At 36.2% G+C, this 26,020-nt stretch overlaps 1 protein-coding gene across 1 annotated transcript; it reads right to left on the bottom strand.

Annotated features, from left to right (window-relative positions):
* Nucleotides 1–16,603: 16,603 nt before the first annotated feature.
* Nucleotides 16,604–25,771, bottom strand: LOC148015495 (mavicyanin-like). The gene is made up of 4 exons (XM_087665241.1): nt 25,449–25,771; nt 25,164–25,282; nt 17,137–17,401; nt 16,604–17,030 (listed from the first exon to the last, which is right to left on the bottom strand). Coding segments are annotated over exons 1-4 (597 nt in total). The 5' UTR covers nt 25,660–25,771; the 3' UTR covers nt 16,604–17,028.
* Nucleotides 25,772–26,020: the final 249 nt, after the last annotated feature.

Genomic DNA, 26,020 nt, shown 5'->3' on the forward strand with positions numbered 1-26,020 from the left:
TTCAACTTGCAATGTTGCTTGATTACGATGACACCAAGCCAATCTACATTGTTCAATGCTACAATAAGCATCGACAATGCATTGTTGTAGCAAGCGACCACCACGCAAAAGACATGCATTAGTATCATCTCGAATCTGAAGTCGAAAAGCGTAATACTGCATTTGAGTGACACAATCTTTATTTGCAAGATTATTGGCATTAATATGAGCATCCATAAATGCATATGGAACTTTAGTATGCCATCCATCCTCTCCATTTGGAAAAAGAAGAGCATATAACAATGGCATATATGCCTTGTGTAAGTTAGAAATATAAATCAAATGGTCTTGTTGTGTGTGAACTTGAATGCTACAATGATCAAGTGTATCATCATCACCTCGTCCAGGCATGGGTTATCATAATATTTAGCTTTCTAATCATATTAAGGGGGGGGAATATCCATGTCATGTGGGGGGCGGTTATCATAATATTTAGCTTTCTAATCATATTAAAGGGGGGGAATATCCATGTCATGTGGGGGGCGGGGCGGGGGGGGGGGGGGGGGGGGGGGACAAGTTGAAAAAAAAGGGGGAGGGGAGAAGGATATTTGAAGGGGGGATATTTATGGCAATGCCCCCATTCTATCAAGGAAGCTAGAGGGAGGAGGCCTTCATTGGCCACCTCGCCCCCAGTAATTCTTGTGTTACCCTATTTAACCTTTAGCTTTCTCTCTTTTTTAAAAAATGATAAATAATAAATTAACTACCTTATTAATTAACATATTTAACCTGGCAACATTACTAGCATAATAGTAACTAATGTAACTACCCACTAATGATTCACTGCTTATTATATTTTCTCATCTTTGCAAGGTGGGTGTTCAAGGTTTATCATTGTTTGTACACATGATTTAGGCAATGTAGTATTAGGTGAGCATTCAAGCTCATCAAATAGACCATGTATATTACATTTTCTTCCCCTTACAAAAATTAAAATATCCTCATCTCAAGTGAAAATTAGGGCATTGATTTTTGAAGCACAATTTATTTAATTCAAGTTGCACTACTTTTTTGCTTGATCAAATTTTTACAAGATGCCCAAGAAACTTCCCTAGTCCTTAGAGTATATAATATTTTGAAAATTTGGTTTGATATCTAGTTCATCTTGGATGGTGAAGTTTCATGCTATTATGTTCGGTGCACCAATTATGTCATTTCTTTTACTTACTTACCCTCCATATTTTCATAAAACTGTAGAGAATTCTATTTGCAAGTTCCTTAACTCGTCACATTGGAAGCATCAACATAGGAACATCTCCTTCAAATAGGTCCAAGTTCATTGCATTCAAAGCATTGTTGGTAGCCAACTCTTTTATCTAGATCATTAAAATAGTCTTGCTTTGCCCCATCCAGGGCATAGGCACTATTGTTTCCAGGGAAAATACCAATGTCCAAGCATTCATGTCTCCCTAAACCCATACATGACAAGCCATAACTATCCCACCAATTCCAGGAATTGTTCATCCACTTTTCATATGGATCTAGCCCTATTTAATTTCCTTAATATTTCACACATATCCTATTACTCATAAGAGTTTTATTTAACTTTCTCTAATACCACATGTAACACACCAAGCATATTATAATATAAGATAATGTTTGGTAGTCTCTCAAGCTCTTGTCTTAATCTCATCACCATTTGTACTCCACTAGAATTGTCAGATTTTAACTCGATTAAGTAGCCATGGGTCTACCTCACAACAAAGCACCTAGTCTTATTCCACAAAAATCAATCGGAGGGACCTATAACATAATAATATCTATCAATATTCTAGTGCCTAGCCATGAAGATCACATTGTAATCAATCAAGACTGAGTGAACTAATCAATGCACTTGGTTCAAGAAGAGTCGAAGATTAGGGGGAGCACATTTATATGCATTCTATATATCTTATTCCTTGTTTAGTAATAGCATAACCACATGAGCTTCTAGGCATCTTTAAATTCATTGTATTATATAATAACATAAGTTATGCTCATACATCCCTTGCATACTCCCTATTTTTAGAGCACAAGGTACATATAAATCATGTCCTCCTTTCTCAACAACTTGTTAGATTCTTAAATGTTCTCATATATCCCATTCACGCTTTGGGCGCAATTTTAAGTTAATGACATGATTTGTATTTTTTATCTTCTATGAGGGTAAGACCTAGGCTTTGATATTATCAAAACATCATCTTATGTACAAAGCCTCTAGCAAGCACAAAAAGTAACTTAGCAAGGCTATGGACCTCTTCACTTTAAACAAGCATCATTTTCTCAAAATGCTCCTTAGTTATAATATGGTAGGATTGTAATCCTACCAACAATACTATCAACAAAGATGTTATTGCTATGAAGGAGCTTCAAGATAACCTTGTTGGTTTCAATTACAAATAGGGGAGTTGTAGTAGTATCATGACTTTGACAATAAGAATATCATTAGAGATAGTTCCTCCATGGGATGTTACTCAAGGACACTTACACTATCGGGTCTGCACCAAGAGGCCGACCTCATGTATTGAGGGCTTACCAACTTTTGGGTGCAATTTTTGGCACCTTCATTGTATCAAGGCAAGCCCAAAACTATTCATTGATGAAGTTACTCATGTTGTCATTATTTCTTCTTGACCCTCTCCATAAAATTTGTAATATCCCATGTATAGCATTTTATTATTTTACATGCATTTTTATGTTTATACATAGCAATGTCATGGGACCAACAATTTTGCTTAAGCTTTAGCATCTTGTTTTAGTCATGTATCACCTACAATTTATCTCTTTTCAATTTAAGTCATCTCTTATATCATTGTGTTCTTATTTACCACATCTTCTACCAAATTTGTTATTATAACAAGACTGTTGCCCATGTTTTTGAACTATCCTTTGTGATAAAGTTGTAACCATGCCATCGTCACATCAATCATTTCTTTAGGAGTTTGTAGTTACAAATCAATCTTCTTAAGAATAGACTCTAAATAGTATTTGTCCAATTGAATTTATATGCTATTATCCAATGCCAAGCATGATACCTTAGAAAACTACAACAAAATACTTTTTCCAATAAGATAGGCACTTTAGGGTAGTCCCACACCAAGGCCATTGTATGAATTAGCTATAAAATTTAGGTCCACTCTTACTTGTGAGGTCTTGAGAGAGTCTATGCAACTATCTTCTCAATGAAGAAAATTTATGTTACAAATACTTCAAGTCCCCTATTTATAGATTATCATGGATTCTTTTAGTATTTTCATAATATCATGATAATTTTTTCATACATGTAAGTGGTTTGGCATTACAATTCTCTATAAATTTCTTTTCTAATGTTTTTCTTGAAAAAACATGGCTATAACAATTCTACTATTTTAGATTTTATATTTACTAATTTTTAAAGCAAGAATCAAGTGGTTTCTAGTTCAATTAGTGAAGGAAAATAAAAGGAAACTACAAAGGAATTAAAAGTGATGTTTGCACATTTATTCATTATCGATGATGGCTTTCCATTGTTTTCGCACATTTCTGGCATCATAGCATCAAGGGGTGAAAGATTAGAAGTAAGAGAAAAGAGTATGTTTGGTTGCCTCATCCTCACGCTTGTGCTATGGAACATTTTCCTTCACTCCCCTTGAGCTCATGGATATTGTAGTATTTCTTTCTTTTGATTCCACTCTCTTACACTTCTACTCTCACCTCACTTTTTAATTCTTTTTCTTCACTATCTTGATCCCCCCTCTCCTCAACCTCTCAACATATTGTTCGGGGGCCGGGGGGGGGCCATGGCTGCATGTGGCAACATTAATTGGCTGCCTGCATGTGGCAACCATAATTGGCTGCCTCCCCCTAATAATTACTCTCTTACCCTTTTTAACCTTTATATTTCTCTCTTTTTAAAAGAAAGATAAATAATAAACTAACTATCTTGTTAACTAATCTATTTAACCTAGCAACATTAGTAACATAACTACTAACTAATATAAATAGCCACTAACGATTAATTGCTTATTATATTTTCTCATATTTGCAAGGTGGTTCTTCAAGGCTTCTTGTCTATTTATGCACATGATTTAGGCAATGTAGTATTAGGTAGCTATTCACACTCATCAAATAGGCCAAGTATATTACATTCTCTTCCACTTAGAGAAATTGAGATGTCCTCATCTCGAGTGCAAATTTGGGCATTAATTTTTGTAGCACAAATTATTCTATTTAAGTTGTACTACATTTTTGCTTCTCAAATTTGTATAAGATGCCCCAAAAACTTCACTGGTCCTCAAAGTCTATAATATATTGAAAGGTTGGCTAGTTTACCTCAGATGGCAAAGTTTTATGATATGTCTAATGCCCCATTTCTATGGTTTCTTTTACTTACTTACCTTATATATTTTTGTAAATCCTTAGAGCATTCTACTTGCAAGTGTCCCAACTTGTTGCCTTGGAAGCATCAATGATAGAAACATCTCCTTGCGATGTCCCTAGGTTCAATACATTCAAAGTAGTGTAAGTAGCTAAGTTGTTTATCCAAATCATTAAAAATATATTACTTTGTCCCATCCATGGTGTAGGCACTATTGTCAAGGTTGAGTTCTACCCACAAGATCATTCCAATCCCTTAGCTTGGATGAGAGCATCATCTATATTAGTTGGTCTCATTGCTTAAAGCCCACCATTGAGGGGTGGATTTAATCCCTTACAAAAGCATGTGCAACTTGATGGTTCATGGACACATGGGGAGCATATTTTTTTAGTGTGAGAAAATGGGAATATTATCCCTCTAGGGTCATCCCCCTTACTACTTCAAACTCAAAAACTCATTCATCTTCAAGGTTTGATAGGCGAGTGATAGAAATCATCCTTGGACTACAACCTTGATTTTTCCCAAGGTTAGAGTAGCCTCTAATGCTACCTTATCATGGCATTATTTCTTCCACCATAGATGTGCTTCTTTTGTGAACTTGAGGTATGAGATAATTGCCTGATTAGCCACATTGGCTCCTACAGTAGAGTAGTCTTGCATCTGCTTGTTGAGTATTGATTTTTGCCTTTGTTACTTCTCCATTAAATTTAGGAGGCTTAACCTTATTTAGGAGGAACTTCATTTTTTGGTTATTTGTCACATTGGTAGGGGGTGGAAGTACTTCCTCTATTTGTACTTCCAAGTACTTCCACCCCCTACCAATGTGAACTATGATAATCGAAGTTCAACAGATTCAGAGGGTGAACCAAAGGCTCCATCCCACCTTCTTTATTGAAACCTATAGGGATGCTTGTCAGGAGACTCATAAGTGATGGTAAAAGACCTTAATCTCCCAAACAAACGTCCCATCTTCTTGCTCAATCACATTATATCATTTGCTCCACCGAGCCAGCCTTCCCTAATAGTATCTTTGTTCTAAGTATGGGTATTCCAAATAGGGAATTAGCTGCCCCATCAACCAGCTGTAACCTCTCTTGCAGGTTTTAGATCAACGTGATACAAACTTGTAAAGCATTTGTCTCATTAGTACATGGTCCCGGCACCACCTCTTTTGGCAAGCCAAACTAACAAATTATTTGTTCAAGAAGGAAGCTAGCAGTTTCCTTTGTATCATCCTTCCTCGTCACCCTACTTCCAACCATTTCGTAAAATAGTCAATCGCTACTATAATATACCTCTTTTGTGTAGAGGACAAGGGTAATTGGTCCTACAAAGTCAATACCCCACTTCTCGAATGGCAATAAAGCCATAATATGAGTCAGTGGAGGCACTTGTGATTCTCTCGACAATTGGTAATATTTGACTAATGATAGGAAACTACGTACTTTCTTGGGGTTTCTCGGTGGACTCATAGCGACAATGACTTTGATCTTTTCTAAATCAATTGCAATTCCAACCAAACTAACCACATGGCCCAACAGTAATCTATAGGGCACCCAAAAGACACATTTTCTTATATTTAAAGCAATGCAAAACTACTTGCAATGCTCAAAACATTTCTATAAAATTATCAACTACCTTTCCCTAGTGGTGGCTGCTCCCAGATCATCAATAAAGACTTTTAGTTCTTCCAGGAGAAATATCATCGAAGGTTTTATCAGTCATATATTGCCAAGAACCCGGCATGTTACATAATCCGAATAAGGACATGACATGATACACAAAGGTTCCAAACATGGTTAAGAATGTTGTCTTTAGCTTGTCCTCCTCTGTGATTGCCATTTGATTGTAGTCAATGAAATAGTCCATGGAGTATATATTCCTACATGCTAATTGATCTAGGATTTGTGCAATGAATGGAAATGGATAATAATACTTAACTATTTTTTTGTTGAGTTCTTTGAAATCAACACAAAGCCGAATTTCATTATTATTCTTCTTCTTGATAACCGCTTAGGAACACCACTTCATGTGTTGCATGGGAAATATCAGGCTAGCCTTACGTAATTTTTGTAACTCTTCGAATAGCCCATCTGTTAACTCAAAAGGCATGCATTTTGCTTTCTATCAAATAGATTGACTTCCCTCTTTTTAGGGGAAAAGTATACACAACTAAACTAGGGGGAATACCCCTCAATTTGTCATAACTCCATACAAATATATCACAAAATTATTGGATTAAAGACACATAGTCCTTCCTTTCTTCCATGCTAAGTATAGACTCTAATTTGATCGGTCTCACGAATCATTTGACATACCAAGGTTTATCTCTATCATATCCACATCTTTGATTCTATCTTGAGCTTCTATAGGCTTGTTTAGAGTTACCTAATAGATGTCCTCTGTAGTAGACTCCTCTCTTGGTTCATCACTCGACGAAGTCTCACTACTAGAAGGCCCCTCTAGCGCATCCAATTCCGTTGAGGATATGGGTTCTCTCTCGCTTTGAGGTGATTTTCAGTGAGCATCGATTATAACTTGTCTAGCACCTCTATGAAAGATCAAGTGACCAGCCAATATGTCAACTTGACAATTGGATTGCAATATCCTTTAGTATTTCACTACTAAACTAATTTTCCATATGATTTTCAATGCTTCATCTTTGAAGAAAAATATTTACTCATTCTAATACCACATGTAACATATCCATCATCAAAACGAGAGGTAATGTTTGGTAGTCATCTAGGATCTATCCCAATCGCCATCATCCATACTCTATAGGAATAATTGGATGTCCCTAGGTCCACATCATAATGAAGTGCTGAGGATTGACCTGAGGGTTCCTATGCACCTAATAGTTGCTAATGGAATTCTAACACTCAGTCAAGACAATCACTTTGTAATCAATCAAGAACAAGGGTAGATCAATCGCTGCACTTAGTTCATTGTTGTAATGAGAGAAGAAGGGAGTTGGACTCAACCCCTTTGCCCATAAGGCCAAATCTCATCTTTATTTCCCTAAATTGGTGCTTTGACCAAGTTCTACAACCAAACAACTTTCATTAGGAAAATTTTTTGCTTTCCATTTGTAAACATGACATTCTTTAGTTATCTAAACATAACATACTATACATATTTGATACTTAAAAATAACCTCTTTGATTAGTCATTATCATGAGGTTCCTTTTATGTCTTCTTTAGTTTACAAATACGATAACATGAAACCATTCTTTTTCAAAACAATTTTTATTGATATTATACATATTTACATCAATACATCTACTTGTGAGAGCCATGAGTACAAAATGTCCACCCTATTGGAGGGCATCCACCCTGCCCAAAGCTCGGGATCCTGATGCACTACCGTATCATAAACCATATGGATTTCATCCTCTATGATATGACCAGCCATGAAATTATGATTACTAGACCAGAGCCCCCTAATTTCTATATTGTCATCGTAAGAGGAAACCTTTCATATGAGACCCCCTATATAGGCATAGATTAGAGGCATCCATAAACATGTCAAAACTAGCTCGAGTGTAGGAGTCTCTAGACATTGTCCTTGGGGAGGTGCAACATTGATTATATCCACACTTCATTTGGGTATAAATTATTATTAGTCAATTTTTAAAATCACAACTAAGTCTTTGTTCAAGACAAAAGCCAATATCTTACATTGAGATGTTTTGAAACAAGGTATTGCTATTTCAATGACTAAAAACATTAGCATCTTTCAAAGAGTTAACTACTTAGCACAACTTGCTATAGGTATTTGTTATTCTCATTGACACCTTAACCTACCTCTATTTGTTTAGTCTAAAATTTTTAACTTCATTGATCATGTGAAGGTCTCAGTCTTCTATATATATACTATGGTTTTCTTGATGAGTTTATAGGCCTAAGTTATTTGTAGGTGTTTTGCCTAGGAACACTAGGTATTATTGAGGTCTTAGTCTTTCAATGCTTGTTGTGACATTTGATTACTTCTTGAGGAGATGTCGATCCTAGATAAGCAATCCATTTTTGGGAGTACATTTCTAGGTTTTGGATGCTTATCAAGACATCATTTTGTAATTATAAGGACTATTTCTTTGTCTTTTCCGATGACTAATACTTATATCCTAATCTATCTCATGCTTTTATGCATGGGAAGATTATATGTACTTGAATCACAGGAACTTGCTTACATCATGGGAACTTGAGGTGTAATGTAGTGGCAAGGGGAAGAAGAGTTTTTTTTAAGGGGGGCCTATTTGTTATCTTATAAAAATTTTAATTTTTGAGTTCCCTCTTCCTAATCTCCCAAGGGGTCCATGTGTCCCTAATTATCTAGATTTTGAGGGGGGGAGAGTTAGTTAATCAATGGCAAGGTTTTTCTTTTTTTTTCATTCCAAGAAAATTGAATAAAAAGAAAAGGGAGACGAACGCAGAGGAGGGGGGAGATTCTTTGTGTTATATTGTTTGAAAATGAAGGGGGAGGGGTGTGTTTGATGGGGAGGGGGGAAGAGGTCTAATCCCCTCCCTCTTCTTTCTTTTATGCAACAAAAAACTAGTGTTCATTATTCTCTCTTTTCATTTTTCATTTTGGAATTTAAAAATGGAGGGGGGAGGGGGGGAGAGGATGCCATGATTTGTCAAACTAGCTACCCCCCTTCCTCCTTTCCTTCTTATTCCCAATCTTCTTTTCGTAAGGCTTTTCAACCTTACAATTTGTTTTCCCTTTCAAGCCAAGTTCACATGCATGAAGTTTTCATCTTCTTCAGTAGGTTAATTGTTTAGGGCTTCACGTGGCTAAGATCGAGTCCATAATAGATTCTGGCTTTATAAATTGATCCTTGCTTACATCATGGGAACTTGAGGTTAATGTAGTGGCAAGGGGAAGAATAGATTTTTTAAAGGGGGCTTATTTGTTATCTTATAAAAATTTTGATATTTGAGTTCCCTCTTTCCTAATCTACCAAGGGGTCCATGTGTCCCTAATTATCTAGATTTTGAAGGGGGGAGGGAGTTAGTTATCAATGGCAAGGTTTTCTTTTTTTTTCATTCCAAGAAAATTGAATTAAAAGAAAAGGGAGACTAACACAAAGGAGGGGGGAGATTCTTTGTGTTATATTGTTTGAAAATGAAGGGGAGGGGTGTGTTTGATGGGGGAGGGGGGAAGAGGTCTAATCCCCTCTCTCTTCTTTCTTTTATGCAACAAAAAACTAATGTTTATTATTCTCTCTTTTTATTTTTCATTTTGGAATTTAAAAATGGAGGGGGGAGGGGGGGGAGGGGGGGAGAGGATGCCACAATTTGTAAAACTAGCCACCCCCTTCCTCTTTTCCTTCTTATTTTAGTTTCTTATTCCCAATCTTCTTTTCGTAAGGCTTTTCAACTTTAAAATTTGTTTTCCCTTTCAAGCCAAGTTCACATGCATGGAGTTTTAGTCTTCTTCAATATGTTAATTGTTTAGGGCTTCGTGTGGCTAAGATCGAGTCCATAATAGATTCTAGCTTTATAAATTGATCACTGACTACATGGCTTGTGATTGACATGTACGTTTATGATTTTTTAAAAGTTAGAGTGTATACAAAACAAACATTTTCCCAACAAGATTTTAGAAAGTGTGTATGAATATTAGGGACAATATATTACAATAAGAACATTATGCATTGAGTGATCCAATGGCAATCGGACATGACTTTTCTTCTTCTCCTATGGTATTTTTAAGGCTTGCTCTTCCATGCTAAGGATTATCTTCTTGCCTTTTGTGGTCAAGCTCATCCTTGTGGCTTGGTTTTTTTTGCCAATTCCACCTTCTATACTCCTTTTGATTAACCTTTAATTCCTTTTAGGGTATGGCTTAATCCATTGATTTCTTATACTTCATCATTGACATTTGCAATATCTTCATCGAGCCTTTACCCCCTAACTAGCTCCATAGTTAGATGTGGTTCCCATGATGGAAGGTTGCAATGATTTTGGCTCATGGAAGGCTCAAATGGATTCTCTTTAACATAGTCCATGTTATAGCTTGTTTGGAATTTAATTTTCTACTAAGCAATACTTTTGCAACATTCTAGAAAATTAGGCACAACATAAAACAACTTAAGCATGCTTTCTTTTAATGGTTATGATAATATTACACTTGGAGTGGGTATGCTTGGCTCTCATATGTGTAAAACTTAGTTATTGGGGCACAAGTTTAGTTTATCCTATCTTAGTCCAAACCACATATGTAAAGTATTATAATCTAATCCCCTATTAATGAGAGCATTCAATGGGAACTCTCTTTCGATGAGACAAGCTTATCTTAAGAAAGACCAATGGTATTGTTTGTTCCTTTTTAGGGTCTAGTTTGGTTAGCTAGATGGCTCTTACTTGGTCAATTTTGCTAGTAAGGGTACACATTTGATATCACTCAACATCTACATCTTCACATGGGGAGATCTAGTTTATAAATACAAATTTCTTCACATTCTTCACTTTTAGCCTTTCACTTTGAATTCCCACAAAGTTCTTAAAGGTGGTTAATTCACAAGTTTATGAGCACCAACACCTAATTTATGGGTGGTCTTTTATTATTGGATTCCCCTAGGTTCTTAGAAGTGGTTAATTCACAATCTTATGAGTGCCAACATCCTAAATTATGGCTTTTATTATTAATTTGATTATTTTCCAAGCTATTTTGGTTAGGAAGTCTCCCCCTTTCAGTCTGTAAAAGGATTGACATAGTCACTTAGGCTTGTACCTGCAAATTATTGGGGTGAAGATAGGAAGTTTGTGGAATGCAAGTTGGTGCACAACTATTGTATTCTTGATTCTTACTATGGACTCCTCTTTCTAGTTATAATACCTTTTGTTTATACTATTATGATTGTCTCATTTGAAACTATTGTATTTTCTTATCTTAACATTCACTTTACTAAATAAATATAGTATCAAATGATTAGTTTGACTTAATGATTCTCATTGTTGATAACTATTGATTTTGTTATCGCAATCTAGCATTTATTTGGTTGGAGGCATGGTGATGGTTGATTGTGGGTGTGAACCTAGCTATGCCTTTGACTTGTTGGCCATTACCTTGCCATGTATTAATGTTGTAAATTCATCATGAAATGTTCATGTTTGATTGGTCATTGTCTCGAAGCATCATTGATTGCACCGCATTTGTCTCGTTGTGTCACCTCACTTATGCTTTCATATAGTCTTGTGTTTGACTTTACAACCTAGCCTGTTTTGATTGTTGTTGACAATGTGGAGCCTTTTGATAGCCATTGCTTAGAAAAAGGTCTTAATTAGGACACACTCTCTCTCCTCAAGCTTTGACTATGCCTCATGTAAGTAGATGTAATGTAAGTAGGTGTGAAGGTTGTTCGCACATGTGCTCTTGAGTGTTGCCATTTGATGTATTAATTTAAGCTTCTTTGTGCTACTTTTTCCTTAAGTTTTTTATAAGTGTTCACACTCCCTTTGCTACTCTCTCTCAACCAAGATATCATGTAAGAAATCGTACTTCAATTTATCTTACTACTATATTATTTTAGCTATAGGTTTGGAAAGCCCCGTACCTCCAGAGGGCTTCCTGAACCTACCCCCTTTTCCAAACCTCCCTCCCCTTCCCCTCCCCTCCCCTCTTTCTCACGTGTAATATCTCATTTTCTCTTCCCCCTCCCTTTTTTCATTAAAGCCTCCCCTCCCCCCCCACCCCTCCCTTCTCTCTCACTTATAATCTTTCTCTTTCTTTTCCCCCTCCCCTTTTTAATTAAATTCCTCCCCCCTCCCCCCTCTCTCTCTCATGTGTAGGGCCTAGGTTCTCTCTCTCTCTCTCTCTCTCTCTCTCTCTCTCTCTCTCTCTCTCTCTCTCTCTCTCTCAATTAAACAAAAAGTTTAATCTAAGATACACACACACATACACACACACACACACACACACAGAGCAAAAAAGAAAGAAGAGAAGAGGGAGGGAGGGAGAGGGGGGACATAGAGAAAGAGAATTATAGAGAGAGAAAATATAAAATTTAAGAGAGAGAGAGAGAGAGAAAGAAACGAGAGAGAGAGAGAGAGAGAGAAAGAGAGAGAGAAAATAGAAAGAATTTAAACACAGTGAGAGAATTATAGAGAGAGGAAATATAAAATTTAAAAGAAAGAAAGAGAATTATAGAGAGATAAAATATGAAATTTAAGAGAGAGAGAGAGAGAGAGAGAGAGAGAGGAAAAGAAAAAACAAAAAGAGAGGAGAGAGGGGAGGAGAGAGATAGAGAGAAGAAAATGAGACAGAGAAAATAAGAAGAAGAAGAGAAAGAATTTGAACACATAGAGAGAATTATAGAGAGAGGAAAGATAAATTTAAAAGAAAGAGAAAAATAAAAAATTAAAGAAAAAGAAAAAGAAAAAATAGAAATTTTCCTTTTAATTAAAATAGAGAGAGAGAGAGAGAAAGAGAGAAAGAGAGAAATATACAAAGAGCAAAAAAGAAGAGGAGAGGGAGGAAGAGAGGGGGAACATAGAGAAAGAGAATTATAGAGAGAGAAAATATAAAATTTAAGAAAGAGAGAGAGAGAGAGAGAGAGAGAGAGGAAAAGAAAAAAGAAAATGAGAGGAGAGGAGAGAGAGGGGAGAAAGACATAAAGAAGAGAATGAGAGAGAGAAAATAAGAAGAAGAAGAGAGAGAATTTGAACACAGAGAGAGAATTATAGAGAGAAAATATAAAATTTAAAAGAAAGAGAGAAAATTTAAAGAGATAAAAAAAAGGAAAAAAGAGGAGAGAGAAGGAAAAGAGAGGAGAGGGGAGAGAGAGAGAGAGAGAGAGAAAGAGAGAGAAGAAGAAAGAGAAAGAGAGATGGAAAAAAAGATAAAAGAGAAAAGTCTTTTTAAAATTTAAATATTATTTGAGAAAGAGAGGAAGGGAGAAAGAAGAATGAGAGGGGGGAAGAGAGAGAGAGAGAATATATAATTTAAAAGAGAAGGAGAGAAGAAAAAATGAAAAATTAAGAGAAAGAGGAGAAGAAAAGAGGGCGGAGAGAGAGAGAGAGAAAGGAGAAGAAGAGAGAGAATATAAACATAAAGAGAGAATTATATATAGGGAAAATATAAATTTTACATACTTTAAGAGAGACTAAAGGGGGGGAGAAGGTGAAAGAAGAGAAAGAAGAAGAAGAAGGAGAGAGAGAGAGAGAGAAGAATAGCGCAAAGAGAAGAAAAGGGAGAGAGAGAGAGAGAGAAGAAGAAAAAAAAGGAAAAACGAGGAGAGGGAGAGAGAAGGAAAAGAGAGGGGAGAGGGGAGAGAATAAAAATAGAGAGAGAGAGAGAAGAAAAGCGGGGAGAGAAAAAAAGGAGAGAGAAAGAGAGAGAGAGAGGGAACCAGGAGAGGAGAAAAAATAAACTAAAATAGAAGGCACAGAGAGAGAGAGAGAGAGAATTAGACATAGGGAATTTGGAGGGGGGAGAGCGAGAGAAAGAGGAAAAAGAGGAAAGAGAAAGTTGAGAAATGGATTGTTGAGCAAAGTTGCTGTGCAATAGCACAGCTACTTCGCTCGCTGCTTAGAGGAAGCAAAGCTGCTGCGAAGCGGCCTATTGATGCTCTTATGATTGAGAAATTTATTATTTTGGCATATTTCATGGAATTGTGATTGAGTTCTATGGTGCTCATTAGTACATTTTAGAGAGTGTGTTAGATTTCACCCATTTTTTACTTCGCATGTGAGAATCCATTTGTGTGTGAGAGGTGTAATCACTGTTATCTCACCTTTGAGATCACACACACACACACACACAAAATGAGAGTGAGAGAGATGCACCTTCTCAAGCTTGATGAAATTTATGAGAGGAGAGATGCCTACTCTCCTTGTATCCTATCTTGCTCCCTATTGTGAAGATTGTTATCACATGATATGCATTAATGGTAAGTGTTGTTGTATGCACATGAGAGAGAGAGGGGGGGAGAGAGAGAACTACAGCTAGTCGCACCATGTGCTAAATCTTTCATAGAAAGGAGATTACTTTAAAAACCTATTCACAATTTTGGAATATTTCCTTTTAAAACTCTTAGAAAAATTCCTTTTAAAAACATGTTCACAATTTTGGAATATTTCCTTTTAAAACTCTTAGAAAATTATTTTTATTTTATTATAAGCCTTATTTATTTGATATTTTGAGAGTTGGGAGGCTTAGAATCATCATATGATTGCCATGTAGAATTGGAAATAGGTTCAATAGACCTTTGCTTTGTAATATAGTATAGATTGCATATAGATTGCTTGTGAAAACTCCCAAGTTGTCATATACATTATGTTAAGCTTTTCAACATAAAGCATGAGTGAATCAAAAGTTTCCTTTTGTGGTTTGAGTGTGTTACTCACTCTCTTAGAAATTAATACATTATTTTGTATACACTAACATGAAATTGATACAAGTGGCATCATTTAGACAAACAATTTGTAAATATAACTTTTGGACCATGTATTTATCCATTTCACTTGTTTTTAGTCTAAAATATGTGTGACCATTTTTTTCTCTCCTATTTTAAGTTTGTTGCACATTATCTTTGAAATTATCCCATATTTTTCTATAGGTTGTCTAGATATTGATACAAGTCTACATATTCTTATAAGCATGATGTAGTTGTAGATGTAACTTGGATGGATTAGCTTTGAATATCTAGCTCTTTCTATTACCATGCAAGGTACACGACTTGAAGTTAAATCTTTTGAAACAACAAAACATGTGGAAGATATATTAATTTCATAAGTAATGTTATTCATATGATCAACAAACAACAACATTAAATTCTATATTTATGAATGGCTTAAACATTGGATCAATATATGGCTAAGGAAGAGGTGCATATTGAAAGGGGGTAAGCATTTAAGGGCCAATGTGGCAAGGGCATTTATTGCCCATTAACTTGGCCATCAAGGCATGCTATTGTGGCTTGGTTGATGAAGCAAATCTCAATTGGTACACGTCAGGTAGAAGATGGAGGTGAGGATGTTTAGCTTAGGAGGAAAGCCATGAAGGGAGAGGATGCTATGGACTTGGACTATCTATCTATTGTTGCTGCTAGTAAGTAGCATGATCTTGACATGGCAAAGGTCAAGAGGAATCTTAGGCAAAATATCAAGGAGTTTTCCAAGTGCAAGAAGAGTAGCAAATTCTATATTTGACTCAAACTACTTGACTACCATTTTTCTCAAAAACTATAATACTACCAAATTTTAGTGTTAGTAAAACCATGTTGATAGTTAATATCTTCATCTATGCAACCATCTAGGTAGCCATATTCCATGCTAGTAACTATTGATTTTTTAAGGGCTTTATAAACCAATAGAGATTCTTTTTATTGTTTGAAACTTTAAATTAAAAGACATTTGGATGAGATGAGACTTCACAAGGACACTTCAAGTTAATGATTTTAGCAAGGAGTACTTTTGTTCTTTGGAACTTGTTCTTGCCGATGGTCTATTTGAATGAACTAGGAAAGATGGGTGCAATAGTTAATGGATGGTCATTATATTGATACATAACAAATGGACAACTCTTACCACTATTTGATCTCAAACAAGATTGGGCTAAGCACACTAGTAATGAGGCATATCTAAAAGCCATAAGAAAGGCTAGCTATACTTTTTGAGCACACATTCTTAGCTATACTTTTTATGCACACATCCTTAGCTATACTTTTTAAGCACTCACCCTTAGATACCTTTTTTCCCTCTTATTTTGGCATAAGGATGAACAATTATCATCACTTTTTCATTAAAGCAAGTACCTCAAAATAAATTTTGTCAAAAAAATAACCTTAAAATTTTCTAGTAGATAAATCAATGTGTTTGTAGAATTAAATTATGAAGTTCTTAAAAGTTTTGAAATCCCTCAAGAAAAATTGTGTTTTTGTTAAGTGCAACATGACTAGCTCTCTAACCTTATCTCAAAAGAGAGACATTGATATTGGTATCATACATGTGTGCACACATACACAACCCCCCACCCACTACTAAATAGAGCAACATGTTTCTAAATTTAAATTGTGAAGTTGTTGAAAGTTTTGAGATCCTCAAGAGAAATTGTGATTTTTAAAAGTGTGCTATGACTAACACTTACCTATCTATCTAATCTCAAAAGAGAGGTACTAGTAATGGTATTATATACATATGAGAGAGAGAGAGAGAGAGAGAGAGAGAGAGAGAGAGAGAGAGAGAGAGAGAGAGAGATCAAATAAAACTCACCTATGCTACCCACACTTCAAAGAATGAAATGTATGTAGGGAAAACATGACATTTTATTGACGGCTAATAGTCTACATAACATAGCCTTCAAAAATAGCTTAATAAGTCAATTTTCAAAAAAACACAAGACGTATTAAGAGTGTGAGACTACAATTATATGCATAATGTTGGTGGGGATGTCAAATGTGTGTAGGATTGTAGTTATGCTCAATGTGTGAAGACTTCCCTCCAAGCCTACAAGTCCTACGAATTTGAGCCATTGTCCCAATGCAAAAATTTTCACAAAGTATGTAGGAGATTCAAGGTGTTGTACCTCCTAATTGGGGGTTGCCCCTATACTAGCCTGCTTACCCTATAATGAAAGCCTTGTATTGTGTGGTTGTATAAGAAGAACTTCACTACCCCTTTGACATTGTCTTCTTTTAGCCATTAATTTGCTCTAGCAAAATACAAAAAAGTGTTATTAGAAACTCGAGAAGTTTCAAGTAAAAATGGTATAATGCAATTCTAAATAATGTATATATCAAAACATTAAGGTGGCTTACATTTGTGAGGGGAGGGATTTTGTTCTAGAGGTCGTGCATTTATGTGAACAACTTGTGGAGGAGGAGGAGCTTCTGGTGGAGGTGGCATATTTATCGAACCCTCTTGGGGAGGGGGTTGTTGTAGAGGAGGTGTATTTACTGGAATATTAGGTGGAGGAGAAAAAACTGGAATTGCAACCTTTTGACCAGTAGTACAATGTGTTCCAAATCCTTCCACAGCATGGCCACAACCAAAATAATAGACCCCAACTTCTAAAGGTATCCACTAGAGTCACATCAATGCATGTTGTTAATGGAAGTTTTGTGTTTGAACTACTTTAAAAAATAGACTAAGCAAAAATTGCATTTATATTATTGTTATTTATGAAACAAAAAGCATCGAGCACACACATGTTTAAGATGGAGGCAAGGGCAAATGCAACATGTGTGTGTGTGTGTGTGTGTGTGTGTGTGTGTGTGTGTGTGTGTGTGTGTGTGTGTGTGTGTGTGTGTCGTGCGTGCGTGCGTGCGTGCGTGCGTGCGTGCGTGCGTGCGTGCGTGCGTGCGTGCGTGCGCGCGCGCGCGTGCGTGCGTGTGTGCGTGCGTGCACGCACGCACACGCGAAGGCATGCCAATGTCCATGTGATTGATGAGTATCATCACCAATAGGAGGTAGGAAACTACCCACTCCTCCCCTTCACATGTTGTTGATGAGAAATTTAATCTTAGTAGAGAAAACTTGACTTTAGCTAAATACAAGTATCTCTCTCATATATCAATGATTTGATGGTTGCCACATGTATCTATACAACTATCACCATCTATTAATGTTTATTAAAGAGTGATGATCTTTAGTATTTTAAAAAGTGAAGAAAAACACAAGCTTTTATTATCTAGAAAATTAATGCAATGTCAATACTTTGGATTTTCTGTGCAACTCAAAAATAATATTATGCAAAATACTATTGGGTGTGAGATTTGAGATTTAACCTTAGTGATGTGTGGTTGACATTATTATAATGCTATTGTTTGGCTTTTCCTATGCATGGTTTGCATCATTGCTTATTCTTAAGTCTAGGGTAAAGTGAATCTTTTGAGCCACTTAGGCTACATGGGGTAAAACTTTCAAGCAAGTTGCTGTACTTGGTCTCAAGTATTGATTAAAAATGTACTTTGGGACTAAGATACCTTAGTGGGATTCCATGTCCCATCGTAGCCTCCATTAATTTAGAGTAAATCAAAATGCAACAAGAAATGGACAATATGTGTATTTTTCCTATGGGATGGTGGAGGTATGTCAAATGGATGAAATCACAAGGACTTCACACTCACTCACATAAGGGATGGTGGGGGGAGGGGGAGGGAGAGGGAGAGGGAGTTAAATTACACATAAAGGAGACTCAAGATTTTATGCATGGCAATACTACAATATCAAAATTTATCCAAGATCACAATAAACTCTTTGAAAAGTTAGTTGTGTAAGTCCTTAGGGCATTTTATCTTCCTTCTTAGTTGTCCCATCTCTTTATATCAAGGTTGGCTGAGCCTAGAAATTAATGTGGGTGTGAAATTCACTTTGTACAACTTATATAAGTTTACTCAATTTTAGATGCATGATTTTATATTGGACAATGCTACAAATAAAAAAGTCTCCAAGTTGACACCTTTGAAACATAAGTTGTTGCTTAAGTAAGTAGGGCCTATTCCTTCTTTGTTATCCCATCTCTTAATATCAGGGGATCCACTATAGAAAAACCCTATCCATCACCTGTGTTCAAGGCCTAATGTAAAAGCCATTTATTGGAAAATTTTCATGGATAGATGCACCTTTCTTTTATTCAAAATGTGAATACTCCCTTTAAATAGCACCGTTGACCTTGACTAATATTTGTCATGTAGCAATCTTGTAGATCATGAAGTACATTGCAATACTACTATGATTTTATTATCCTTGCCACTCCTTTGGACAAAATACTTTTCAAGCATGATGGCATTTGTACCATCAATGACCTTGGCTAATATTTGTCATGTAGCAATATTGTAGACCATGCATTACATTGCAACAATGCCATGATTTTATTACCCTTGCCACTCCTAATGCACAAATAGTTTTGGTCAATATGCTAATAAAGATTTTATTCTATGGTATCTCTACAAAGTCATAGTATAAAAACTCTATCGGGATGACTTTCTATGAATGACCAAGAATGTATAGGGTAATATAGGAATGACTTCCTATGAATGTAGATGGAAGTTGCATAATCACTTCATTTAATAAGTGTTTCCCTTGGCCACTCAAGAGCTTGATGGAATAGCCGAATTAAGAGATCACTTGCTGCCATAAGAACTATGATGTAGTTTAAATGTCATTCATTCTATTAACTCATCCCACTTTATCAAGTAGTTAATTGCCATAATTATATAGCTTATTTGTGAGTACCAGGCTATAGGTGTATTAGATCCTACAAGATATTATCATGTTTCTCAAACAAGTATCATATAATGACTAAAATTACCAAGTATGATATTATGATTGAAATTGCATTCATCTATTCTTTCTAATGGTTACCTTAGTATTTGGCATTCATTGCATGCTTGACAAAATTTCCTATATCTTTAATATGTAAATCTATCACCTACATTCAATAGAAGGGATTGTAAAATTCCTTTAAAGACCTTTTGTACATGCGTAAGGGTATCATTTAATGGGGATATCCACATCTTGAATAGGAAAAGGGTTCATTCATCATAGATTTATAGATAAGGGAAATATTAGGTATTGAATGCATGTGATAGTAAGGATTCATGTGTAGTGAATTCCTCGAGAATAAGGTAAACCACCATAGCAAGGATAGTAGAATTTTATAGACAATTGTTTTAGTATTTGAGTTGTGTCATCCTAACTAATATGGTTAACTTAAAATTAGTTGTAAGGTTAGGTTCTACTCAACAACCTTTTTAGTATATCCTTCTCTATGGGCCTCCTAAAAGGTCCTTTCTCTAGAATCTACCATGCCATTGGTGCAATGGGATGCAATGTCCAGCTTAAAACATTGTGCATCTTTGGGTGAAGTCAAACTTAAGAGAGAAAAGTACCCACCATGCTATCTAGCTTGTTGCACATGGTTTGCTAACAAGATATAACAAGGCTTGATGGTCATTGTATAAGATACATGTTGTGACCACCAAGACAGTCACAAAATATTATTATACCTCTCTTTCAATGGTCGAGTAATTCATATCTACATTGATGAGCTATCATTACTACAAAAACTCACAAGAAATTCCATATCATATTCAATAGGTTAGCATAGAACCATCTTAATGTGCAACCAAAAACAAGTTTGAACATAATTGAAAGCTAGATGATATATATGTTGCATAGATTCGAGATGTGATCACATGCAAGGAAGAGCCCTAAGCAAGTTTTGAGCCAAGTCATACAAGAGAGCCACATGTATCATAAGCAGAGTGAGTGAGTATATACAAGAGACCCACACATATTACAAGAAGATTCTATGAGGATGAATCCATTAGCAAGTGAAACCCAACGTATGATTGAGGGGGGGATTGAGAATGTGCAATCATGAAGAGTCCATGATTAGTAAGTGTGAGCGTGGAGAAATCCCTTTAGCAATTTGTATTGTGTAGATATCATGGGAGTATATAAGAAGAAGTAAAAAGAAACCATCTTCTATACTTATTAATAGAAGGTTTTGCAATGGGGCCATGTGATGAGAGTGAAGCTCCCCACAAAACCTTCTATGGCCACCATGTGGCACCGTGCAACATGCCCATCCACCTACTCGCCTAGTCGCGATGCAAGGCATGAAGCACCTTGTAAGTATATTAAGTGATCACAACTCTCTAAGGTGGATGCAAGAACTCTCCCACATGTAGCACATACTAGGAGACCACGTATGTGCATGCACTTGATTTATTATGAAATTCATTAACGAGTGTTTGTGAATATGGCGCAAGTGAGTGGTTTTTCAATGGATGATGTACCATAATAAATGAGACTAATGATCTAGCAAGTGACTACACCCATGTTGATTTGGCATATGCTCCACATATAGTTAAACATAGTCCTAGGTCCCTAATGGATTAGGTATTCCTTTGTGGAACTTTACTTTGTTAAAGGTTAAATAGAAAAGTGTCTCAAAAGCATTTCACAATAGAGAGGATGTTGTCTAATGTCTTACTAACTTTGAACACTTTTTAGATGTTCTTCTTTTTCCAGTTATTTTGGAGAAATTGAGATTTATCAAATTTGAATTTTAAGGAGATGTTAGTCTCATATGTCTTGACATTGATGATCCCAAAATGTTAACATCCTCTCTTGTTTAAATTATATATCTCTATCCAAGCCATATATTCCTAATTAGAATAGCAATATATCTCTTGCATGGGATATACTTACCTAATTATGTCATTGATTATGGAATGAGCTTATGCCAATGATTCCTCTTATTCAATGGGTTAACAGTACTTGGCATAACTTGCAATCATGATGGAAGCACTTAGAGTGTTCAAAGTTGCAGGGTTGTGGATGGATTTTTAAAGTCATAGGTTTTACCTCATTAAGAAGAAAAGTAAATCATAATGAACAAATAGCCCTCCACCCACGCATATATATGTATTTACACACACATAAAGATTGTTAGAAAGGAAAATGGATAGAAGGAGTCATATCTCTAGTTTGTGTTACAAGAGGCACCATGGATGTTAAGAACAAATGTGAAAAGGAAAAGGGGATGAAAGAAGACAAAATATACAAGAAAGATTTATCACTCATTAATTGCTCAATATTGTACAGCTTGAGTGCATTTTCTCATATGTACAAGAGCTCTCTTTTGGTCCTTTATGTAGGCACCTCCAAGCTAAATTTAGGTAGCTCCTACCTTAAAGTCCCATTTGCACATACATATCCTTGTACCAACTTGTTCACATGCTATTCTCTGAAAACCCCCCCCCCCCCCCCCAATGCAATGGGTGTGGCATTGGTTTACATGGCAAAAGAATCGCCCCTTAGTAACATAGATGGTGGAATGCCTCTATAAAACTAGAAGCTTACAAGGATGATTAGAGATATAAGATTGTCTAGGATTTACAAAAATTCTCCCAAGGAATTGAGGGCTTGAAAATATTTATCCTCTTTATCTTTTGTAGCATGTAGACACTTATTGGTAATAGGCTATGTCTCTTTACACTAGTTATACTTCACCCTGTTGGGATACCCTTTCCAAAAACTATTGATGATATGTCATTTGTGATGACAAAAGGAACATCTTGATACTTGGACAAGAGAGCCTACTTCATGGTTGTTGATGTAGATGCTTCATTTGGAACATCCACCTCTCCTCTTTGTCTAGATAAGATTGGATGACTCTATCAAGGGGAGGATCTAGACCATTGGTTAATAACAAAAGTAGGATCTACCTTTTCTATTTACTTTAATAAACTAGTTATGGCATCCTTCTCACAGTTTGGTGCTTATATTGATGCTAACTAAGCCATCATCCCCTTCATGTGAGAAATGAAATTTCCCAATTACTCTCCTTGCTTATATTAATTTGATCTTAAAAACTCTATCTTTAGAGAATTCTTCAAGTGTTCACTGCTTCTTCCATAAAGTTTCTTCAACTTCTCCCACTTAGCTTTGGCAATGGAAAGCTGATCCACATGATGAAAGAGTGATAAATAAGAGATTCATCCAAGTATACCACAATTATAGATTGAATTCTTTCATCATCCTCAACTTCCCCATCATTAAAAGCATTAGCAACCCCAGTGCATTTGATGAAAGGCCAGCAACCTTTCTCCATCATCTTATACCTTATTAGAACTTGCCATAGCTAGAAGTTCTCACCATTTAACTATTACCAACACAATAATCACTCCATTAGGCTTATTTTGGACTCAAACTTAGGCCTTTAAGAAATGCCATGTCATATTTGTTCTAGAAAATGGTGCAATGTAAATATTAAGAAATCAACTCCAAACTTGTTGAGCTTCAAATATTTATCATTCAAATCTTAAGAGTTTTTTCGTTTACAATATGACTAGTTTGGATGTGAGCAATAAAAGATGTAGAAAAAATGGCTCAAAAAGTACCATAAGGGTAAGTTTTTAAGCTAAGATTCAATATATAGCATAGCTTGAGCATATAAATTAGAAAATTTTAAGCTAAGATTCAATATATAGCATAGATTGAGCATATAAATTAGAAATTTTTGGGACCTTGAAAATTTAGGCTACATTGAGAGCTATTTAATGACATATCATATTATAGGATTTCAATGTAAAATTGATAAGGCTTAGCGTGCTTCCTCTTGTTCAAGATGTTGATGACATTACATTCCTTAGAGAGCCCAAGACTAAGTCCAAACACATCCGAATGCTTTGGCTTGTAACATAGATAGGAAAGCACTTACACAATGGGTATCACCATACAAGGTTTCAAATATGAGATTAGGCAACTTAGGTACCAATAGGCTTTTGAAGCACTTTGATGACACGCATGCCTTTCAATGCTAATTAAAGAGATCCTATTTAGCGTTAAAAGACACTAGCTTGAGTAGTTTAAGTCCTCTTTCGGTGTATATGCACACATTAAGTATTCTTAAGCAGGACCTATGAAGCTTGCTAAGACACTAGCTTGAGTAGTTTGTCCTCTTTTGGTGTGTATGCACACATTAAGTATTCTTAAGCAAGACATGTGAAGCTTGCTAAGAAGAGGGTTATAGAAATACTCATGAAAGAGATTAAATGAAAACCTTTAGAGATGATGTAAAGTCTTAACTTAAGTCTCTAGACTTGAAATAAGCTTCAAAGAGAGTGAGTAATGGCTAACACTATCAGTTTAAATTTATTAGATTTAATCAACAAATAGAAGCTTTAATGAAGCTTTTGTCTGTATCTACAAAATCAGCTTTAGCATCCAACACAATCCATCAATGATTAAGCCCTTCGAGATGAGGCTAGCTTGTTGATGGCCCTAACTCCTCCTACAATGAGGATTTTAAAAGAGTTGCTTCCATTAGTGAGGACCAATTTCAAGAACAAGTTTTTGCTTAGTTTATGTCCATTTTAGAAAAAAATAAAAATGCCTATTATTCTCTAGAATGCTAGGATCATTCGGCCTGAGCTAAGGAAGAAGTCTTGAGGAGAGAGCGTGAGCAAACTTGGTGTGGTTTGTCCTCACCAAGCCCTCTAATGGAGTGATAATGATCAGGGATGGAATTGCACACTCTATTAGGGCATAATATGATCCTCTCGCATCTTATTGGCACATAAGTATCATGACTAAGTGAAGAGTTTAATCATGATTGGGAAGTTAAGAACGAATATGAATAGGCAAAAGGGATGTAAGAACACATGACATATAAGACTCGATTTCTTGCTCATTAGTTGCTTACAAGTACAACTAGGGTGCTCTTGCTCATATGCACAAGAGTGAGTACAGCTAGACTGCTCTTGCACATATGCACAAGAGCTCTCTTTTGGTCATTTATATAGGAACTTCTAGGCTAGGGTTAGACAGCTCTTATCCTTAAGTCCTATTTGTAGGACACACATCATTATATCACCCTTGTTCACATGCCATTCTCTCAGCACTTTGGAGCATGGCATGGTCAAACCCAATTCATGGCTTTCTACTTGCAAAGTTAATTGATTCTTTTGACAAGGGATGTTGCCATGTACTTGCCTTGAGCCATGAAAGCGGGAATTACTTTTCGTTTGAGTGTACACATAGCAATTATAATGTTCATTCTCATTACAAGTCATTGTAGATATAATTGATCATTGAGGTGTGCATGATTTGTTAGATGTGGTTGCTAGACACATGGACATGTAAAAATGGTCTATTAGAGTTGCCCACAAGCATGCTTGAAAAGAAGGTCGATGCAATTCCCAATACTAGGCTAGAAGGTGCGTATTTTGTCGTTCTACTGGTGGATCTCTCTCTCTCATTAAGATAGATGGCTGATATATATATATGAGGAGAGATAGATCGATGGATATCAGGAGAGTATGATAAGTACCGTGAAGGAGCCTGAGATGCCGGGGTCCAGAAGAAGAGCCGACGTGAAGTTGCAGGTCTCGAAGGCGGCCTCATCCACAAACTCATGCACGTCATGGAAGCCTCTCGGATAGTCGAATACTACAGCCTCTCTCAATAATATATAATACGCATAAAATCATAACCAAATTCAACAATATTGTTAATTACATCCATCATTAATGCTGCTGCTGCAGCAGCAATCGTCATGATGGAAGCGAGCTATATTATATATAATTTGCTTTTATTTATTGTGGCTCTCGCTTACCGATCTGGTCGCCCGGGTATATCGTGTGTGAGGATGCCCATGCAGCAAAATCCGGCGCTTGATGGCTCTCCGGGTCCCAATTTTTCCATCCAAAGGGTCCGTTAACATAGTATATTGAGAAGGATGACACTAATAAGAAACCCTCCCAAGCCACTAATACTAACCACGTCACCACCATTAACACTCCTCTCCTATCATAAGAGAAAGCCATCTATTCTCTCTCTCTCTCTCTCTCTCTCTCTCTGTGTGCAATGCCTTTACATCAATCCACTAATATACCCTTTCACACAATGCCTTTACATCAATCCACTAATATCCCTTTCTATCTGCCAGCTACAAGAAGGTCACCACCTCTCACACTCCTCTTCCACCATGCATACTTTCTAAAGAAGGATCCCGCTAATTAAACCCCCCTCAATACACTAATCGTAGTCACCTCACCAACATTAACACCCTCCTAACATAACCAAAAGCTATTACACATGCAAAAACACAAAAGGATCACCATCTCCTCCTCAACATACCTCTATTTTTACTCTCTCATAACCCGCACCTTTGACCACAAGGCTTTC

Source organism: Lygodium microphyllum, chromosome 24 (genome assembly GCF_053477565.2).
Source record: "Lygodium microphyllum isolate KBCC chromosome 24, Lygodium_microphyllum_v1.1.10, whole genome shotgun sequence".
NCBI classification, from domain to species: Eukaryota; Viridiplantae; Streptophyta; class Polypodiopsida; order Schizaeales; family Lygodiaceae; genus Lygodium; species Lygodium microphyllum.

Coding starts and splice junctions, on each gene's coding strand:
- LOC148015495 (XM_087665241.1), bottom strand. CDS start 25,659: ATGGCTTTCTCTTATGATAGGAGAGGAGTGTTAATGGTGGTGACGTGG. Junction 25,283..25,448: donor ATACCCGGGCGACCAGATCG/GTAAGCGAGAGC, acceptor GAGAGGCTGTAG/TATTCGACTATCCGAGAGGC. Junction 17,402..25,163: donor GCATCTCAGGCTCCTTCACG/GTACTTATCATA, acceptor ATGTGACTCTAG/TGGATACCTTTAGAAGTTGG.